At 39.1% G+C, this 21,915-nt stretch overlaps 1 protein-coding gene across 2 annotated transcripts in view; it reads left to right on the top strand.

The window, feature by feature from the left end:
* The window catches only part of EPB41L4B (erythrocyte membrane protein band 4.1 like 4B), an 82,818-nt gene extending 62,389 nt beyond the window's left edge, over positions 1 to 20,429 (top strand). The window contains exons 4-16 of one of the 2 annotated variants that reach the window (XM_050971160.1): positions 1,787 to 1,865; positions 5,227 to 5,271; positions 5,977 to 6,029; positions 10,086 to 10,206; positions 10,817 to 10,904; positions 11,437 to 11,525; positions 11,767 to 11,836; positions 12,009 to 12,178; positions 12,282 to 12,391; positions 14,450 to 14,480; positions 14,958 to 14,991; positions 15,944 to 16,011; positions 19,013 to 20,429. In XM_050971160.1, the coding sequence (XP_050827117.1) occupies positions 1,787 to 1,865; positions 5,227 to 5,271; positions 5,977 to 6,029; positions 10,086 to 10,206; positions 10,817 to 10,904; positions 11,437 to 11,525; positions 11,767 to 11,836; positions 12,009 to 12,178; positions 12,282 to 12,391; positions 14,450 to 14,480; positions 14,958 to 14,991; positions 15,944 to 16,011; positions 19,013 to 19,160 (1,106 nt within the window). In that variant the 3' untranslated portion in view covers positions 19,161 to 20,429. The other variant, XM_050971161.1, reaches the window with a different exon arrangement.
* Positions 20,430 to 21,915: the final 1,486 nt, after the last annotated feature.

Below are 21,915 nucleotides of genomic sequence, written 5' to 3'. Positions count from 1 at the left end.
TTTTTTCCCAGATTATTATTTTAAGAGTTAAACTAGCAGAAATACCTGCTGTTTTGTCAAATGTAGTTTTGAAATAGCTGCTGTTTCATCAAAGGCAGTTTTGGATGGAGGGGTTGGTGGACTGTGTTTTCTGTGAAAATTGTCTAAGGCAGGGAAGCAGCTCCTGGATTTTTGATAATCTGTTTGCAGGCTTGGGTGCAGTACAGCATTGGCATTAACGTGTTTTGTTACAATACCGCAGTTGTCAACAGCCATGGGCCATGGTTCTGTGAGATTAAGATGTGTTTTGCAAGAAAATTGTTGACTGCCTTGGAGGACCTCACAGAGATAGATCTTGATTGCTTCAGTGGTGCTTTGCCTTTTTTTTTCTTTTTGATGAGTACCCAAGTATCTAGATGATTTTTGTAAACAGTGGGATTCTTCAAAGGCCTTTAGGATAGTTTGCTGTCACCCCATGGTGTGTGGGTGTCAGCCTGCTAGAATCCATGGGGAAGATAGCTGCTATGGGTACGGTTTTTGCTTTTTGGTTTTCTCTCCCCTTTTCATCACATCACAGACTGCTTTACCTTAGGTAACTAGCTGATTTGCAGCTGCACTTTCTCTAATAGCCTTGTCCTGGAAAAATCAGTGATTCTGTAACACCTTCAGCCAATTTAGTTGCATTTTTTGGTCTGTTTTTAATGTGTGAAGGGCCTGTTTTAAAAATTCGGCCAACCCTGGCTCTGAGGAATACTGAAGAGGGAAGCAACTTGTTGGGTGTTGTAAAGGTCTGCCTCACAACAGGTTACTTTCCTTTGCCTTGAATTCAGCAGATGCTTTGTGAAGAGTTCCTCTTTCATGATGGTTGTTGCTCACTGCTGTCTTTTCCAAGTCATTACCTCACCTTTGCAGACCTCACCAGTGGTGCTGAGCTGTGAGCTCAGGGTGCTATAACCTCACTTACAGGAGCTGTAATAGAGACAGAATCAAAGCTCTAATTAGCTGCATATAACTTAGTGGAAGGATCATTAATAAGCACATGTTTGCTTGTTGATGTGGGGTTACAGAAGACCTTAGAAAAGTGAGGAAAAGTAAATTTTCCATCAACTAATCCATCAGCAGGCAGCTGGTCGGAAGATGAGGGTTAGGCAGATAAGGATACATTGGTCACAGTTTCATGGTAGCTGGATAACTTCTTATTATCTGTGTTACGTGGGAAATCCAATGTAGCATTCACCTTCTGACTTTAGGAAACACAATTCTTGCAACCCCATGGAATTTTTTAGCTTTCTGTATTCATGGGTGCCTTCCAGAGACTTCTCTAGCACTTTTCAGTCTATTTATCTTACCTTTTCAAATTAATTTGTTTCAATAGAAAGCTGATCTATTGGATTAAGTCTTTTTGGAGTAGTGTTTGTGCCTGGTAAGAAGGAGCATCACCCTCTCCTTCCCTCTTCCTTCCATTTTCCCTTGGGCCAGCAACAGGGAGTATACCTAGAAATTGCTGTCATTCACAGCGTGCTGTGAGGCACCTCTCTTTGGACAAAAAATGTGTTTGCCAAAAGGACTATTGCCTTGATAAATTTGAATTAATGAGTATCAAAAAGTATGGTAATAATCTATATTTCTGTTTACTGCATGCACTTTTAAATTAAAAAATCCATGAAATATTTTCTTTGACGAATCTGAAAAATGTAAATAATTTTGGGTCTCTCGGGTTGTGGGGTGGTGTGGCCACTGTTCTGCCTTAGCAGGACTGCAATGAGAATAAACCTTTTTTCCCCATTTAAAATCTGTGCCTGTGCAGTTGGCCCTCCGTACACGCTGCATTTCCGCATCAAGTACTACTCGTCAGAACCGAACAACCTTCACGAAGAGTTTACCAGGTAGGAACTGCGCCTGGCTGACGGGGGAGTTGAGACAAGTGAGGCACATGGGGGGCACTGCAAGCAGGTGATTCGAGCTTTCTTATTAAGGGTGCTCATTTTGTCTGCCTTCTTAGGTGTTTTCCTACTGTCAGAGAAATACCGTGTTTTTTATTTGCTGCCAGAAAGCATTCATGGGGCTCTCCAAGCTTGTTGGTGTGTAGCAGATGCTGTGTTCTGGATGCTTTGAAGTTGGCAAAGAAAGGCAGAGCTGGGTGGGGAAAGCTGCAGCTGGGAGACACCTGCTCTTGATATCTGCCATCCTCTGAGAGGGGTTTCCATTATGTCCTGCTAAAATGCCAGTGCCCTGCTTTGGTCTTGCTGCCCTGAGATTTGGGGGTGATTTAATAATGGTACCAAGGGTAGAGAACTGTGGGAATAGCCAGCGTGAGCTCTGGGTTGAGAGTTGATTGAATTGCTTCTGCTTCCCCGTGGTTCTCTGTGAAGCAAAAGCCTGCATTGTATAAAGTCACTACAAATATCTGGAAGTCTTTAGTTTCAATCTGCTGGGCTCTTTCTATGGACCTGTACCTTGGTGGATCCATAGCACCTTGTGTCAGAGGATATTCTGAAAGCTGGGAAAGGAGCAGCTCTAGGAAAGGGTTTACTTATCTTTTGTATCTGCTTACTTTGTGTCTTCGCTGTATAGTATTCATCTATCCTATTGTTACTTTATCTTTTCTTTTGTTCTGCCTCTCACCGTAGGGCACTTTCTGTGTCTTCTAATTTGCTTGGCAATAATCAGTGTGCTCCTAATCAGCCTAAGGTGTTTAAAGATGGTTGATTGTTGTAGTTCATGTGCATGTGATGTTTACACTGAACTTGTGCCTGCAGGCAGATGATTACTGTCTCCCTCGCTGTCTGCTGTGCCGACCATGGGGTTTTTTCACTGCCTGAGACAAGATTAAAGGGCTAATTGTCACCAGCTCATGATAGAGACATAGGGTCTTCAATATCTGTTATCAGTTTAGTCCAGCAGTGATAATTCAATAAGGGCATACACATATAGAATGTATAATTAACTTATAGAAATCCCTGCCACTTATGTAGCTAAGTTTAAGATCTTAAGAGAACCCAAAAATCTGGATGATTTATGGACATCTCGAATGAGAAAATGCAGTTAAATTAGTAGGAATAATATATGTTTTCTGGAAATTGATGTAAGTCTTCATACATCAGGGTGCATGTCTGACAAGTATTACATTTCCCCTGTGGTCAAATTATGGCATTACTTTCTACCACAAGATTTCTTTCTTATGTGCTCTGAAGCATATGATCCTAGTCATTGTGAGATTGGGTTTCTGAGCTATGTGATCATTGCTGTGATCAAGTAAGACATTTTGTCTGAAAGTATTAACCTCTGATGCCTTGTGATCTAATTATTGCTGAAAGGTGGCATTTCAGAGGACTATTTTAATTAGAAAAACACTTTAGTCAGCTAAATATTCAGTGTTGTGAACAATTTCTTTTAATTATAAGTTTGACAGAAGACCACTGTGAAACTTTGTAAGAAAAATTGGGGCTTTTTTTTTTTTTTGGTTGGGAAAAGTAATTTTGAATTTAAGAATTTTGTAGTTCTTAAATTTGTAATTCTTTTAGATCATGGAGGTTCTTTTAGAAGTCTTTATGCTAGTTGGATCATATTTTCCATGTAGCATGTGAGTGAAAAGTGAAGATTAATAAATGTATATTCAAAATAATTCCAAGTAGAAGAAAATTCATCCTTAACAGTAACTGTGAACTTTTCCAGGTAGGGGGTATTCAAAATTCCTTCTGGAGATCTGCTTCTAGTAGACTTCAATTTCTAGTGAAGCTAAAAACATCATATTCTCATAATTAACACATTATTGGGAAGCATTAAAACCCTTCACCTGCTCTTTTTTTGGTTTAAAACCATAGTTGAAATACAATGCATTTTGGAAGACATCTCCTGTCACTTGTGTGTGACCTGATTAGTTAGTTTAGTTAGAACAACAGAGGAATGTGTCTGTACTTTGTGTTGTGGAGAATTTTCTAAGGTATCTTGCTGATTTGGAGTAGCAACAATTGAGATGCCAGTGTTTGCCAGCCTGTGCACAGAAAAGGAAGAAGGTTAAGCCATACCCACCACAGCGGGGCTGCAGCACTGCACAAGCCCCCTGAAACTGATAGGTGCACTGTCCAGAGTCTTTTTGCAAGTTTAGAACAGTTCATGGGATTGTGAATCATCTGGGCTATCAATAAGAACAGGATTGTCTACCCTTAATCAAATGCAAATACCCAGATTTGATTGGCAGTCAGGTATTAGCCAAGTATGTGAATCAGAGATGTACCAAAGAGCTAACATGAATAAATCTGATTCTGCTTTAGTGTTATCATAAGAAATTTTAATCTTCCTTTTCATTTCTGTTTTCCCTGTCTGATGCCAACTGTTTGTCCTTCACCACATTCACTCCACATTCTCTGTGGTGAAAAAAACCCCCCACTTTGTCTTTCTAGCATCCTTTGTAAAGACAGGAGAGCTCTGTGTTTGTGTTTACTGGGCTCTCAGGAGTGCTTCATGCTTTCTTCTCTTGAGTCACTCATCTTTGCAAGCCTCACCCCACAGTGTCCAGAGCAGTGCAGAGCCTGCCTCTGCCTTCCTGTCCTCCGCATACCCCTTGCATGACCCAGGGCACTTGTGCATGCCTCAGAGCCCAGCTCTGAGTGGTGTCAGTGAAGCATGCCTACAACTGAAGATTAGCAAAGCAATGGCTTAAAATACTGCAACAGTGTGAAGGCTGTAAATTCCTACTTGGTGTATTAAATAAATGTGTGAGCTCTATGGAATTCTTTTATTCAGAACTCTGCTATTTTTAAGTGGCATTTTGGTATGAAACTTCCCTTTTGCCCAATATGGACTTTTTCCATGTTCTGTATTTGTGTTTGAGAAGGCAGCCCAGAAGCCTACATGCCTCTATCTGTGTTTTGTTTCTAGATACTGTAGTTCGATTCCTGCCTGAATTAGGTAAGACCCAAGTTTAGGAGAACACTGGAGTGTTAGCAACATTTAGGTTGCTGTGGTGTATGCTCAGATAGAGCACATCCTAAACAGCAAGACTTTGGACAATGCCCTGAACACAACCAATGGACAAAAAATGTTCTTCTCTTTGATTTCAGTGAAAGCTGTGGGAGCTTTGAAGCTTACAGGGTGTATCTGTGTGATCCCAAAGGCTCTTTTTGTAAAGAGCAAGTTACTCAAATTGCTATTACTACTCAATGAATTAGGATATTCTTCCAGCCAGTGGAACTGGAAGGATGACACTGTAATTACTTTTGACTTTCTGAATTTTTTATTTGTCAGGTACCTGTTTGTATTACAGCTCCGGCAAGACATTCTTTCAGGGAAGTAAGTACCTTTTTACACTTACAGCTGTAATTTAAGGAATTTATAATAGTTCATCTTCTAGTGCATTTTGTTTTTCTTTAAAATACAGACATATAGGACTGTGTATCATGACTATATTACTGACAAACAGAATGGGTAAAGATTTTGATGGATTGATGAGGTGATGGAAATGTTTAAAGAGAGTGAAAACTGTCCTGGGTTTTTATGACTTGAAAATGTAACATGGGCTTGTCACATTTTTTCAGTATGGTGGATGAGAGGATGATGAAGTGCAACACTTTTTGTTCAGGCCAACTCTGAAAAAATACTTTGTGTTTTTATAGTCTTACCCTGACCAATATTCATTCACACATGCACTGTTTGTTTTTTTTTAATAAGTTACAGAAACAAAAACCCTCAAACCCGTATATTCTAAAATACAGTGTTAAAGCAAAAATGGTTCCTTAGTCAATTTAGTGTTTTCTCTGTTAGTTCAATCTTATTTTCTGGTGAATTGTATCATGTTTAATGCTAATCAGAATGTACCAATTTAGGAAATAATCATATACAAGTAAGGATTAATTGTAGATGTTTCATAGCATTAGTAGTTCATGGAAAGTTAATGTTTCCAGTTTTTGTATCAGGCTTCTTTTTAGTTTTATTGCAAGAGGAATTCACTGGCAAGAGACATGATTTTTATAGTTTGGTTTTTGTTTTGTTTTTAAGACTGAAATGCCCGTACGAAACTGCTGTTGAACTAGCAGCTCTGTGTCTTCAAGGTATGCAATCTTTTGAAAGTGGTTTGTCCTAATTTCTTAAAAAACTCATCTACGATTTCTTTTCTTTTGTCACTAATGCATTCTTACTGATCAGATATAAATGCCATTCTTTTACCCAAGGAGGAGAATTTTAGGGAGATCGCTTTCTTGACTTGCCTCCGTTCATAACTTGGGAACTACATTAGCCAATATCAGCATACCTGCTATGGGGAGGGAGACTCTAAAGCATGGCCAGACAAAAGTTTCATGGAAACCCAGGGCTGATCAGGGAAGAAGGACCCAAAATAGCTCCCTGCTGAGGGAGAAGCTGTGGTGCATGCACAAGTGTTACCACTTGAGCCTGAAGAGCCAGCTGGCCCTTCACACAGTTTGTGGGAGGTGGGTGCCTGTGAATTTGGGCTTCCTGCTGCCTGAACTGTGCCTGGGAGAGGAAGCCTCCACAGTGGGTGACTCAGGAGATGGTTGCAGGGCAGGAGGGAGGGAGTGGCAGGTACTGGAGAGGAGGGAATTACATGGGAGGGTAAGAACTAAGATCACTTCTTAGTGGCAGGAGCAAGGATTTCACTATGTAAAAGCAATTCCAGCGCACTGGCTCTCATTACGTTATTGTAGGACAGTGTGGGGTTTTTTTGCTGCAAGCATGTTAATACAAATATTTGTTCCATTTCAAGCAATTTGTTTTTCAGATGGGGAGTAAACTTTTTTAAAGCACAAATCAAGTTCATTTTTTTCTAAAAGAAAGTGCAGTGAGCTGGACCATTCTAAGCAAATCATCAGCAAAATTAATTGAAATGAAAAATTCTCTTCCTGTTTCACTGGTGGTTGGGCCATGGCACACAGAGAGCTTAGGCAGAGTTGCTTAGTTTAATGCAGCAGTGAAAGTTACTCAGTGATTCTAGATGGACTTGACAGGCAAAACTGGGAATTCTATTCCAAGGAGCAATAGGTGTAAGGCAGTGGATTGTTTTATTGCAGCAGTTGGCACAACTGTGATTGTCAGGTGTGCAGAGAACTGCTGCAGGCAGACTCATTTTGTCTTTTTGAGGTTAAGGAAATGTGGAGCCCAAATTTGATTTGTTGCTTATATTTCCACAGATAAAAACTCCAGGTGCCTCACATCTGGTCCAAGCAAAGAGGACCAAGCAAACAATAATAGGTTGATGCCTCAACATTTTGGGTAGCAGCTGACACCTGTGATTACTGTAAATGCAATACAATTGCTGTCCATCATGTTTATAATGTGTCCAGCTATCTACCAAAACTAATAGTCTTTGCTGTTTCTGGGAACATTGTTTTATACCTTTTTGCTGTCTTTTTTTTTTTTTTTTTTTAGTTTCAGTTTTCCACTATTTTGACATCATTGCAATAAGCTTGTCCAAAATTATTGCATTATTGCAACTCATTAATTCTCTTTGCTGATATACATAATAATAAGCTTTTTTGGTGTAGAGTTTGCTACATTTTATTGACATTGGAAGCATAGTTAAGCAGAAAAGTATAAAGAAATTTTGATTATTCCCTCCTCAGTGGTTTACATTTTCTTGGTAAAATGCAGTCTTGCTCTTTAGTGTGCACTCTTCTCCTAAGAGTGAGGAAAAAGCTAGGAATTGCTACTTAGGCATTGGTTATCTGAGCCCTCTGAAACAAAAGTCTTTTTACAGATAATCTCTTTTACAGATATTCTTTTTACATTTCATACAGGTCTCTCTTTTCATCAAGGGAATTTTCTGTTAAAGTAATTCTTGGTTTCCAATAGCAGTTTCCAAGGTGGTTGTTGTTGTTGGGGTATTTTTTGCCTTTTTTTTTTTTCTTTTGTTTTTTTGTGAATCATCTTTCAAACATAAATTGTTGATTTGTTGCCAGTCCCATGAAGGAAATGCTGTAGCAAGTAGCATTGCTTTGTAGTATGGGGTCACATATGAAGCAGGTATGTAATATCATACTTAGGGATTATCTGTGGAAATGTTGTCATCAAACTTGACTTCTCACTATTACAGTTAGTTTTTAACTACATCATTAGTGTTGTATGGTCTTAGTATTTTACCAGATATACTTTTGAAGCTGCTAATTAAATTAAAGAGGAAAACATTTTCTCACATCTCAGATTTTCGGTTCTAATCATAAGACATCCTCATGGAATACTGCAGACTTTTTTCCCCTCTGTATAAAAGAATCAGCTATATATTTAAAAATAAATACATTTTTTGAGTTTTCAAAAACTTTCTAGGAAATATCCTTTTGAAAATGTCCCCCAGGTTATGTTTTGAAGAACACAGATGATGTATATACATGTGTTATGTAACACCTGACCCACCTTTCACACCACTCCTGAAAGCATGTCATGAAGACAGAAATGAAGAGATGGGTCTTCTGCTGTGCCCTTGGATTTCAAAATATTAGTGCTGCTGAGCCTCTCTGTGTGTCTTCTGTCCTACAAGCTCATAATTCTTCTCATCCCTACACATCCTCTTTACAGCACAGTCAGCCTTCATTCCCTGCCTTCTCTCTCAGTTAAGCAGTAGAGAAATCTCCCGTGTTTTTCCTAGATGGTTGGCAACACATCAAACTTCAGATCCTTACCTTTTTCTCTCCTCTTGAAGTCCTCCCAGCTAATGTGTTTGCTGTAGCTCCCTCTTGTATACTGGAGAGTGGACTGCCAGTAATTCTTAATAATATCTGTGTTAAATAGGCTTCCAGCTTTGATGAAACAGCCATGGAGCTGAGATATTTTTATGTCCTTTTCTTTAATAGAGATAAGAATACTTTACCTCATTATGGAAGATTGCTGTTGAGGTAGAAAAATGTGTGTGAGACAGTAATTAAAAATGAAGACCAATGAACTCAATCTCTTTAATATTGTCAGGACTGAGGATAACTTGGGCTTTCAGCAAAGCCCAAGTTCTCAAAACCACCTAGTAGGTGTTATCAGCCAACAGATTGGATTTTGAATGTAACTTTCTATCTACTGATGGATCCTGTTAAGTATTTTTGAAGTCTGGCTGTGACTGAAATTTTTGCAGCTGTTAAGTGTAAAAGCGCCCTGAAGGAATAAAACTGTTTTCTTCAAGGGATTTCGTTTCCCTCTATGCTTTTTCATTTTTATTTTTATTTTGGTAGTAGTAGTAAGAGTAGTAAACAGTTAAGAAGTGCTGACTGGCAGAGGCCTGGTTGGGAATCACATCATGTGTCAGGTGACACAGGGTATTGCTGAAGAGTGTATTTTCCACTGGTGCTTGCCACACAGTCCTGAGGCAGCGACACTGCAGCCTCTGAGTACAGCTGAGAGGCTCCAGGAGCAAAGCTGTCACAGACACAAGGCAGTTAAGGGTGTCAGTCACTGAAATGCTCAGCACTTGCATCTCCTGCTGAGCTCAGTGGAGTTGGAAAGTATTCTGCTCCTAGAAAAGAAAACACCAGAGCCTAAGCATATAAGTAGAAAGCAACACCTTAATTATGTCAATGTTTCAGCATTTGCTTCCTTAAAATTATTAATCTGAATATTACACCACCACTGTGATTTAAAAATCCACACAGCTTTATCACTGGTTTAATGAGACAAGGTATTCCCTTCATGTTTTGACATGAACAGAAACATAACTCCTAAATTTGTCCTAAACTGGGACAAATAAAAGGCATGCTACAGAATAGGAAGTGTTAGGGGGTGAAAAGTATGCGATGAGAGGAAGTTTCAAAGTCACCTCTTCTAAAACAAAGGATGCATTGATGATTGTTTTTAGTAGAAACTTTATTTCCTATAAGTGCTTTAAAATCCAGAGAAGCAACTTTAGTTGAGCTGGTTCAGTTGTAACATTCCTGAATGTCAGAATTCTGTACCACAACCTTACTCTACTCCTGCAAATGCATTTATCTGAGTTCTGCTGTGAAATCTGGTTTGAATTTCCTGGGGCCAGGAGTTGGGGGATGAGGTGTTAAAGCATTCTGCAACATGCTTAGTGACTTGCAAACTATCCTTGTCTTTGTAGGGATAATGGAATTAAATATTTCTGGTCATCCCAAGATCTTTATATTTTTAATTTCTCAATTGATTGATTTCAGCTGAGTTGGGAGAGTGTGAGCACCCTGAGCACACACCAGAGCTCGTGTCTGAATTCAGGTTTGCACCAAACCAGACTGAAGCAATGGAATTTGACATTTTTCAGAAATGGAAAGAGTGCAGGTAGAGTACCTGTGTGGGAGTGGGGTCTCTAGCAATAGGTTTTCTTCTCTTCCAAAGTCAAATCCTTTCAACAGGCTTGAAATGGGGATTATGTTTGTCAGTTGAAAAGTATTGTAAAAAGGCTTTGAGCCCTTTCCTTCCCTAGAAATGGCAGGCAGTAATTTAGGGAAGGTTGGTGGGGTGAGTTTTAATTTTTTAAGGGTTTTTCTTTAGATTATTTTGTAATAATTTAAGGAACCATGTCTTTTTCTCATTTATGTTGGAAATGAATCTCTTTCTTTCTCCCCTTCTTTCATTCAAACATACATTTTATATTTGGGTGTTAGGAAACTCATTTTCCTGTCTTTTGTTAATAAATATGGTACATTTTAGTGATGCTTTGTTACCCGAATTTTCATCCTTATTGGCAATTTTAGACCTTTTTGCATTTTCAGTCCTCAGTTTTGTTTTCATTTGGAGGGAAGAGGGTAAAAACATAAGCTAAGCTTGAAAAATACCATTTAGTATCCTTAAGACTGATGACACAAAGAAAAGGGTTAGGGGAATGAATCTGAAAGCATTTAAAGTAGATAAAAATTTTTACCATGAAGTCTGAATTTTATGTTCATAGGGGAAAGAGCCCGGCGCAGGCTGAGTTGTGCTACTTGAACAAAGCCAAATGGCTAGAAATGTATGGTGTAGATATGCATGTAGTTAAGGTAAGATCCATGTGATGTTTTCTTTTATCAGTGTGAGGTCCTGCCCTGGTGTGGGCCAGTCCCTGAGGAGTTTCCTTGTTATGGTCTGGGCTGTCCCATGGGCCATGGTTCCTCAGAAGTCATTCCCACCTCTGGCACCCCTCCCAAGGATGCTTCTCTTTGCTCCCACAGCATCCCTTTCCTGTGCCTTTTCCCATGTCCCTCAATTTCTTCCTGTTGTGTGTCCTTCCCCTGGCAGGAACTGCCTGCTCTTAAACAGGTGAGGTGAGGTGTGGGCTGCCCAGGTCCATCGCCATGGATCTCAGAGCCACTTTGAGCAGCACATGGCCTCCTCCAGCAGCACCCTGCAGCCTCCTCTTGCCAAAATATGCCACTTTGCACCCAGTACAGCTGCATATTCTTCTGCTCTGTAATGTTAAAAAAAATGGCAACTTTATTGTTTAGTTTAAGACCTATGGATTTTGCAATACTACTGTATTAAAATGTACCCTGCTCATGGCAGATTGATTATTTATTCTGTACTTTCTTTCAGGGAAGAGATGGTTGTGAATATGCTCTTGGACTGACACCAACAGGCATATTGATCTTTGAAGGAGCCAACAAAATAGGCTTATTCTTTTGGTAATCTGCTTTTGTCTTATATTCCTTATTGTTAAAATGCTGAAATCTTTCTCCTTTGCATAATGGGATCTGGACTGTATTTTGTAATTTATAATTGAATCTACAAAGTTTAAAATCTGAAGGTTAAATCTGAAGGTGGATTGGCCTGGTTAGAAGTACCACTCTCAAATGTGAAACAGTTGTAGAAATAAAATTATTTTAATATTATTTTAATTCTCTTCTTTTTGATTCTTGTGTTTAGGCCTAAAATTACAAAAATGGACTTTAAAAAAAGCAAACTAACGCTCGTGGTTGTAGAAGATGATGAACAGGTAACTTCTTTCCCTTACTTGAGCCTGATCCAACAAAGTGTGGTGTGTGCTCAGGCTGGTAAGAACACAAGGGAGGCTCAGCACACTGTTGGCCCAGGCTGTGTTTCTCCTACCAAGGACAATAACTAATATCATGCATGCCAACTTCCAAAGCTTTTGTTTCTGCATTTAGGGCAGAGAGCAAGAGCACACATTTGTTTTCCGGTTAGACAGTGCCAAAACGTGCAAACATTTGTGGAAGTGTGCAGTGGAGCACCACGCTTTCTTCAGATTGCGAGCCCCAGCAAATAGTAAATCTAGTAGATCCGACTTCATAAGGCTGGGATCACGCTTCAGATTCAGGTATTTAGTGAAGTAACAGCAATATATTTCTCTTTGTACAAAGGAGCAGGAACAGCTTCCAGCAGAAGGCAGCAGTTTACTTTGTTTGTTTCTGTGTTTTAAGTGGGAGGACAGAATATCAAGCAACACACGGCACGAGATTACGCAGAACCAGTACATTTGAAAGAAGGCCCAGCAAGAGATACCCTTCTCGAAGGCATTCCACTTATAAAGGTAAATGGTTTTAGAGATTTTGTGCACTGAGCTGGTCATGCAGGTGTCCCATTAAATCCTATAAATGTCACATGACAATCATGACATCTGTACCACATTATAAAAAGAAGAGTATGTCTAAAAAAATCAGAACGTGCATGGAGGTTTTTTTGCCAGAGTTGGTTGTTTCTCTCTTTTGTTTTTAATCTCTATCTACAATTAATTCTTCCACCCCCATCTATGGAGGAGGTCCCTATGGTTTCTTTTGTTGCTGTATTGAGGAGGAAAGAAAAGTTGCAGAAAACCCACTAAGGCAAAGCACGTAATGTTTTTTTGAAGAATTGATTGTGTCATGTGAGGTGGAGCAGTGTCCAAAAGCCTCACTGACTCGCTTATCTAGCCAGACAATTTTAGCGTTATTGGGCAGTCTCATTATGCAGTTGTTGTGGCTTTTCTGACTGTAATGACATTATTCACCTGTCCAGACTCTGACCTTAACTAGCTTACCCTGGGAATTGAGATGTGCTGAATTTAAATGGAATTACAAGGAATTCATTTCTCTTGTGGTTTTGTAATTTGTCCTTAAAAACGTGAGCTTTTTGTGCCATGTAGAAAAAGCTGGAGCTTTTTGTTCCTCCTAGGAAGGAGCACTGCAGGATAACTCTCTCCAAATTCTGTATTACTTGAGCCTGCAGGTATAGTTGCTGTATGGAGCAAGGCTGCTGTACACAGTAGGGTGAGATGACATTCCCTTAGAATGTCTTTGCACGCGTTTGCACTTCCAGAATATAAACCACAGTTCCATGAGCAGCCCTTGTGGTATTTTGGGGACATTTTTGTCCCATTTACAGTGGGGGGAGAAAGAGTGACAAGCACGCATGCTTTCTAGAGGCTGTAACTCTTTCCCCTGTTTCCTTCCTTAGTACATGGAAGGAGTTTGTTTAACTGAAATCCAAATTTAATAAATCTGTGAGATGCTGTTATGTGAGACATGAGAGTCAGCTATATAGTGTGGGTTATTTTATAAGTGAAAGAATGAATTCTTTAAATTTAATTCTTGCCATTACAGGATCTGACAGACCTGCAGGTTTCGTCTTGAGTCTCAGTGCTTCTGTACTTATATCTGTGAGAGAGAGGCAGAAGAGGGAAAGTGTGGCTTATGCTTAATTATGTTCTCTGTCCATTGCAGCCAGTCAGAACTTCTTTCACACCCAAGTTATTGCCTTCTAGAGAGCTAGAACAACATGTTTGTTAAGAGTAGAACAGCATGTTTGTTAAGTTAATGCAAAAACTCCCTGTGGGTTGTTGTCTTTCATGCATCTTTTGGCCATTAAGCCCTGTACTTAAATGCAGCCCACAAGGACTGGATTCTCTCCTAGCTCTATTGGTTTTGAGACTTCTGCAGTGTGTAACTAACTTCCTGCATTCAGCAGTCAGCTGGATTTTCACTTTCCCTCTGAGAAGTTTTTCGGTTCTCTTGAAACACACACAATCATGAAAAAGAGATGATACACCCCAGTTACTCAGCTGCCACCTTCACCATTCTTTCCAGCCTGTCCAAAGCAGAGGCCAAGACCTTGTTCCTCAAGATTACTCAGTGTCTCCCAGGATTCCCAGCTGATGGGCTGTTTTGGCTACCATTGCTCCCTGCAGTGACACAGGCCATTGCCAGCTTTGTGAATACTCTGGTTTCTGTAAGATAGTGAAAATTTCTGCAAGGGGTAGTTTCTGATTCCCAGTGGACTTGATGGTATTGGCATGGAACTACAGTAAGATGAGGAAAAAAGTGTTCTGGTTGTGCAGGACATACTCTGCCAAAAGTCCTGTTGTGGCATTTGGGAAGAATATGCTTTTCTACTATTATGTCTAAAGGGCTTTCACTCTTGCAGGACCAGAGAGAGATTTGTGTCTACCTGATGCTTTATGATGTTGCACAGGATTACTAGAAAGCACAGGGCTGCACTTGAAATTCAGACACTTCTGTGCAAATATGTCTGTGTAAGGGTTCACTTTAGCCAACAAGAGCTGAAAAATAGCTGATATTTCACTTGTCTTAAGATTTTGTGTTTTCTTTTTAAGCAAACAATCCTGTGAAAGCAGCACAACTGTGGTAAGTGACTGCCCAACTTTTTTTACCTCTCAGTTGCTGTTCTGAGGCTAAAAGGATTCTGAAGACAATATGTCCTTTAGGATTTGTAGAAGCAGATTCTCTGGTGTGGGATGAATTGCTTTGGCATGTCTCATGATGCATCACCAGATTCTTCTTAGGGTCTGTCTGCTTCTATTGTTTAATCTGTCTCTTATTATTTTTATATATTAAATCAGTCTAAAGTAAAACATACTTCCTTTTTGCTCACTGCTCCTATGGTAGCTTATCAAGCATAATTTGTTCATGTTTTTAAATCTAAAGCAAAAAAAAAATTTTACACCCCTCTTTCACATGTTAACTGTTATGGTGTATATCTTGAATAAAATAATGGTGTCCTTAAGAATATGAATTTTATTTCCCTATAGTACTTCCCTGAACTAAAAAACATTGTGATGTAGATGTATTGATTACATAAAAGCAAATTTTTTTCTCTCATAGTGCTAAAAATACTCCTGAAGTCCATAACTATCAGGTAAGAACATACCAGTTACAGAGGAAAATGTGGTCATTTCCATATTTTATGGTAAATATTTTTGCTCTTTATAGTTTGTTCAGCTGTTTTGCTCCCCTTTCCTTACTGTGGGGTGAGATTTTCTGATGTGTCGGAAATAAACAGCACCATATTGGGGTTAAGGAGTTTTCTTTTTCCCCTGTGTTCTTGGACGCTCTGCAAACTGAGTACTCTCCATTTGCCATCTTCTTTCCCTTCCTTTTCTTTCTGTGCAAGTTAAAGCCTTTGGGACTGTGAATGTGATGGGTCCCAGGAGACTGCTCTGTGAGCAAGCTTTTGTCTAGAGCAGCCTCTCACAGTAGGTGATCGTGACAATTTCAAAGTTGCAATTACCTCCCTCATCACAACACTTAGAGAGTTCCCTGCTGGTCAAATGCTTGTTGGGGGTTTTTTTATACACTCCAGGGAAAACATTACCTGGTTTTTATCTGTGCTGCTGACAGTCAGTAGGTACTGAGAAAAAGCAAACTTCCAAACTCTATATGTGGGTGAGAACTTAGTCTTAACACTTTTTATTAAAACTCTCACCAGTGATTTTGTTTTACTGTTTCTCTTCAAGATCTTGTGGATATAAGAAGAAAGTCCTGTCACCAAAGACAGGAGACCTCCTGAAGCCTGCTCTTAGAACCTTTCTTATTCTCCACTTTTGATCAAAGTTGACATTTTTGATGTGCTTTCTATGAGAAGCACAGGATGTGCCAGGTTGTCTGTCAAACAGGAGAGCAATTTTCTTTTCATTGTCCCATGAGTGTGTCCTAATGAGCAGGCTCAGCACCAAGAGGCTTCACTATGTGCTCAATGACATGGGAGAAGGTCAGAAGCTTTAGAGTTTCTAGGGTTCACCAGGCAAATAAAAGTTAATAGGGAGCTTTAATACTATTTCGTTAACCAGGTTCAATGTTTCCATTTGCAGCCCCCGTATCATCCTAATATACATCCTGCTCAGGCACACTGGCATCCACACACACCTGTGAATGTAAGGTAAGCAATCTTCCCTTTGTGAAGAAAAGATAATTACTTCTTTCTTTATGTTACTCTGTATGAAGCTTTGGTGGCCCTGTTGGGGCAGTTCTCTGCACATGAAAAGCAAACAAAAGTTAGAAGTATGTGATATAGAGACAGTATTAAATAACTTCCAAGTTTTGCTTTGGAATATGAATCTTTTTCTCTAATTGATTTCTAATTCAAAATTCAAAATAGAATGCTAGTGATCTCCTGTGGGAGTATGTTGGATAGGGAGCTGCTCTGTAGCTTAATTGCAAATCAGTCAGTATTTGTTTGTATTTAATTTCCTAAGACAGAGGAGAAACTCGTTTTAGTGTAAAGTTAAGTTATTAATAATTATATTCTTGCAGTGGAGCACTGTTTTCATCTTCTGCAGAAATGTATATGAAAAAATGACAAGTACATGGAACAATTTATCTAGAACATTGGAGATAATGAGTAAAATTATAGTACTGAGTTTTGAGAAAGGTTTCACAAAAACATTCCTGCATGTGCTGTTGTGCTATCTTCTCACATACTTTTTTGTTTTTAGCTAGTGATGAGAGACATTAAGTGAAAAGAAATTTTGGAACAAATTCAGTCCAATTAAAACCCACTTGGTGGAACGCATAGTGAAGGCATGCACCTGCTGGTGGATACGTGTCTATACGTGTACACGTGATAAAAACCAGCCACTTTTTCATCCTAATAAAAAGTAGCCTTTTTAGATTAGTCAGGTTTTTAGACAAGTAATTACTGCCTTTAGTGAAAAATACCAATACCCTAATCTTTGTTTCTCCTTATCTAACTTTTATATTCTTATATCACAATAGGTAGACTTTGGTTTTAGTGTGGGCAGGCTCTGGGGATGAGGCTGAGTTTAAAATGGATGAAAAGACAATTTGGTGTGAGTTTGAGTCTGAGAATGCAGGAAAAGGGCAAGTACATTATTAGAAATAATAGGCAGAGAAGCAGACAGGCATTGTCATCTCAAAATTCCTAGTGCACAGCAGTAAAGCAGATATTAAATTTGTGTTAGAAACTGGAGATTTGAAGTTGTGTAATGAACTTTGCCTGTATTTCAGGCTCAGGAGTCTTCCTGGTTTTAGGGCTTCTTTATCCAGTTTATTATGAGCTCTTTAAAATGTACAATTTCACATTATGAAAGAGTGGCTGCCAAGAGAGCCTAATGATTTTCTAAAATCATTTGAGGTTTTGCTGAAATTTTTCTAAAGATTTCATCACTTACGATACCAGTCCGTGACATTTTAAAACCAAATAGTTCACCCTGGAGCAGAGTGATATTGAAATATGCACAATAATGTATTGTAGTGTGTGTAGACAACCTCCCCTTTCAGCCCCTCCACTGCCTGGGCAAAGACTAAGGTCAGTGAAATATGAACAATGGCTTTTTTATAGCAAGGCTTGTAAGACTGAAAAAAAACCATCCCATACTTAAAAGCTCAGTCATAGAAGCTTGGTAGAAAAGGTGCTCAGAATTTTTGTCCCATTCAGGTAGAAGCATTTAAAAATGTGGTTAAAGTGGAAGCTTCAAGTTATTCTAACTTGGAGTCAAAGTGAAATAATTGGATATTTAAGATCTTGGACAGCTTGATTTGAAAAAGCTTATTCCATTTGAATACAAACTTGAGATCACAACTACAGATGCATAAAATTATTTCTGCTTTGCATGAGAGTCTGGAATAGGCATGGGCTGAAATGAAATGACCTGTGTAATACATGTTATATATGGAGCTTTTGTTGAGTAACTTGTGAAATAGTATGTGGAATTGTGTCTCAGTTTTCTTGGTAAAATTCTTTCACTGAAATTGTTTGCAGATTCTTTCAGTGAAATTGTTTGCAGTTAGCTTAATATTTAACCTTCTGAAAAAAAGAATTCCAATTAACAGCTGTCATTATATAACTAGAATATATCTAAAAAAAAAAAAAAAAAAGATAAAATCTAAACCTTGCCTGTGTTTCTGCTACTATAAAAAAACTTACCAGATTCATAGAATGTCTTGGGTTGGAAGAGACCTTAAAGATCATCTGGTTCCAACCCCCTGCCATGGCCAGGGACACCTTCCACTAGACCAGGTGGCCCAAAGCCCCATCCAACCTGGCTTTGAACACTTCCAGGAATGGAGCATCCACAGCTTCTCTGTGCAACCTGTTTCAGTGCCTCACCACCCTCACAGAAAAGAATTTCTTCCGTATATATAATAATTGCAGCTTCAATTTGGTAATAAGGTAATGTTAAATGTTGTGGTTTCCTACATAGTGTTCAAAATCGTTGTTTTATTTATTCCCCACTCCGCTGCAATGATTCAGGGGACACTGTAGGAATGGTTGAAGTTAGTATCTCTAAGCAGCAATAAGTAATGAACAAATAAGGAAAAATATATTCTTCCTTGTAGTACTTTTGCAAGTCTCAGAGAATTACCTGTACTAACTATAGACTGGGGGTGTTCTTAAGAAAATGCAACTCTGTAAATTTCAGGCTGCTTTAGTGTTAATTAACTGCACCAGTGCCAAAGGAATAGCAAGAACTACAGAATTTCATTCATAATAGGATTGCCTTTCTTAACCCTTTGCACTTTAAGGATGTACTGTCATGAGCTCAGCATTTTGCATGATATGTTTTATTTTACTTGTTTGTTGTACAAATTTAGTTTTCCTGTAGCCCCCTCCTCCTTCCCCACCCCCACCCCCCCCTTTTGGAATTCCAAAGCATTGATGCACTATGCTTGTCTGTAACGCTGCAAACAGAGAGGGTTTTTAATGATTGAGCTCTGGTTGAAAGCCTTTTGAAATCAGCTAGGAGATTCCCAGTTGCTGCAGCAGCTTCAGCATCAGACCTATGGGTCTGTACCATTTCCTTCCCGTGCTGTAGCTCCATGTGCATGCTTAGCACTTGCAGGATGAGCTCATGTTACTGTGTAGCACTCCTAAGTTGACTTCCATTCCTCACTAACCAATAACTGTGCAAATGGTACAGGCCACCCTATCATGATGACAGGCCCTATTGGAAACCCCCCACAAGTGGAGAGGACAGCAATTTACGGTATATCCAGGAACAGAACCAGAAGAATTTAGGAGGAGTCCAAAGCATGGTGTACCAAGATAAACTCATGACGACTCTCTGAAAAAGAGCCATCTTCATTTCATCTGCCACCTTAGACATCATTGCATTCCATGGTCCTTGTCTGTCTGCAGTATGTTCAAAGTGTATTGTGCATAAAGTGTGTGTCTTTGTATGTACATCCATCCTTGTTTAGTGTTTGTGGACATTCTTGGGAAAAGTGTTTTCCATATCTTTATTAACAAAAAACAGTCTTGAAAAACCTTTTTTGAATTCTGGTAAGAATTTTCAGTGCCCTGAGATCAGAAATATTTCTGGGGGTTTTCATTCTACCCTAGTTTCAAATCTGTGACCCTCTGCCTGCTATTGAAGATCAGACATTTGTGCCTTAATTATTTTTATTACCCTGTGTCTTTTGAGTCAAATTAATAGATTGAGAACCTTGTTTTTTTAGTGGCATGCAAATAGGAGATTGGAGGGAGGAAAAGAATTCATACTGGCAATGAAATTGGCTTGTGGGCCACCAACAAAGGGAGCCTATTGAGGTAGTCATATGTTTGGATGTCACTTGTTTCTAGTTTTTGTGTCCTGCAGAAGAAAATAGAGGTGCTTACCTAACTTTGAAAACAAGTATAGGGAAAGAACACTGTAATAAATTTCACAGAGTATGTATATCTTTTTATTTTTTCCTTATATGGATAGCATTCCCCAAAACCATACCTGCTGCTATAAAGGCAAGAATGTTAAAAATTAGTCCTTGCTAGAAGGGTGCTGCTCACATATTATTTTTTATGTGATTATGGAAGTGTACTTTTACTTACATGAAACTACCTGCTTATAACTTTCCTCTGAGTGGGTTCAAAAACACAACATACAATCAGTACATTAAAAAATGAGGACATTCCAGTGGAATAGCTCTATTTTTTTAAAGTTAGACATTTGTGAAGTTGAATGTATATTTTGCAGACCTAGGACTTTGAATTGGACTGGCTGGTATTTTGATCACTTGCAGACTTTTTTGTTCTCTTTAAACCAAAAATCACAGTGCCATCTTCACTTGTGCATTTGTTTTAGTTAGGCCTTACATCTGTGGTCTCTCTGAAGTTGTTGGAATGAATGAATCTTCATTTGGGATGTTTTCAAAATGAAGTAGTTTTTAACTTGATTTTGATAAATACACATTTATAAATGGCTATAACAAATTTTTTCAGAGGAAATTTGATAGTTTATAACTTTTTGTGAAATACATTTGTTTACAAATGCTATCTTTTATTATTTGTTTTGATCTTTCCTGTATGTGCTAAGTACAAATAAAAAATATCAATCTTGTTGATCTGGTTATGGTGCATTTTTTATTTTTGAAAGATTTTGGGGGAGGGTGGGTAGATATGCTTGTACCTGATTTCCCTTGTAGTTACTAATGCTGTGGTGGATCAATGTTTCCAGTACAATCTGTAGAGAAAGCAAGACAATAAAGCAATTGTGCACTGAGATGTGAAAATGCCAGAGTAAGCCTAAGATGTGTAATCACAGAGGCTGACTTCGGTTTCCCCGGACTAGACTTCCTCTAGTTCAGCAGCATTTTATTTAAGAAAGTAAGAAAGAGAAACTTTGTTGGAGCCACTGGAACAAAAGTCTAGTTTAGCTGGCACTCTGAAAGCACTCTGGAGGGGGTTTTTTTGAATACTCACGTTAAAGTGTGGGGCAATGGTGCTTTATTCTTTACACACCCACATTCATAATACAGTGTCATTCTTGTCATATAACCTTGTCAGCTTCCATGTGCTCTGTTGCCAGTGTTCCACCTCATCCTGTGTTGCTATGTGTCGTTTGGTTTGTTGCTGAGGGTGCACTGAGGGATCCATTCCCTGACAGACTGCAAGAAGAGACAGCTCAAGGCCCAGCTGGTCCTGTAAGTGTTAAAAAGCCTCAGGCACATTGGGGAAGAACAACCTGAGGGCCTTGTGTGCTCTGCAGTTTGTGTGTGTTGCCTCAAGGGAAGCCCTTGTAATTCTGCTCCTCTGGAGAAGGAGCCCACACATTCTGCGCTCCCTTTTCACTTGTTCATCCCTCACCCTCCCTAATGCCTGCAGAAATCTGAACCAGCCAAGTCACGGAGCGATCAGCTAGGTAAGAAGAGATCAGTGTCTCTGTCCTTCTTCTCTAGACATAGTTGGCTTCCTGTAGCAAATGGGCTAGGATGCACTTGGGAAGAGGGAGCATATCTGCCTGATTCCTCTCTGACCCCAGTACTGCTCTCACCTGTGCAGTTTCCACCACCCGAACAAAGGTAGATATGGGTGGTATCTGTCTAAACAGGGTAGTATAAAAGAGTTGCTTTAAATATTAAAAAGCACATTGCTGTTTTTTTCCCTAAAATTAGCATAGTAGTAACTCACAACAGTTTGTTTTTAACAAGTCATAGAGGTCTTGTGATGCTAAGATTACAATTTTTTGTTTGAAGCAACACAAAATACTGCAGTTGAAACCAGATTACATGTAGAGAGGGGAGAGAGAAGAAAAGTGGAAAATGTTTGGTTCAGTCTGTTGTTAAATGCAGCAGCAATTTTTATTTAAAATATTGGGAAAGTTCTGTCCAAAGAAATCAATACTACATCTTAATTTTGTGCTGCTTCAGAATTCCTCTGGTAGTTTATAGGCACAAACTCAATATAGGAATTTGATGGGCCTATATGTGAGCGTTTATACACTGAATGACTGAATAGGAGTTTTTCATGAGGAAATGCTGCACAGTTTTTACCAAAAAGCATGTCACACAGTCATTCTAAGTCAACACATTTTAAATGTGTTCTAAATAT

The sequence above is a fragment of the Serinus canaria genome, chromosome 2 (assembly GCF_022539315.1).
Source record: "Serinus canaria isolate serCan28SL12 chromosome 2, serCan2020, whole genome shotgun sequence".
In the NCBI taxonomy this organism is placed as follows: Eukaryota; Metazoa; Chordata; class Aves; order Passeriformes; family Fringillidae; genus Serinus; species Serinus canaria.
Note: the sequence above shows the minus strand (reverse complement) of the source record. Positions and strands in the feature narration are given on the sequence as shown.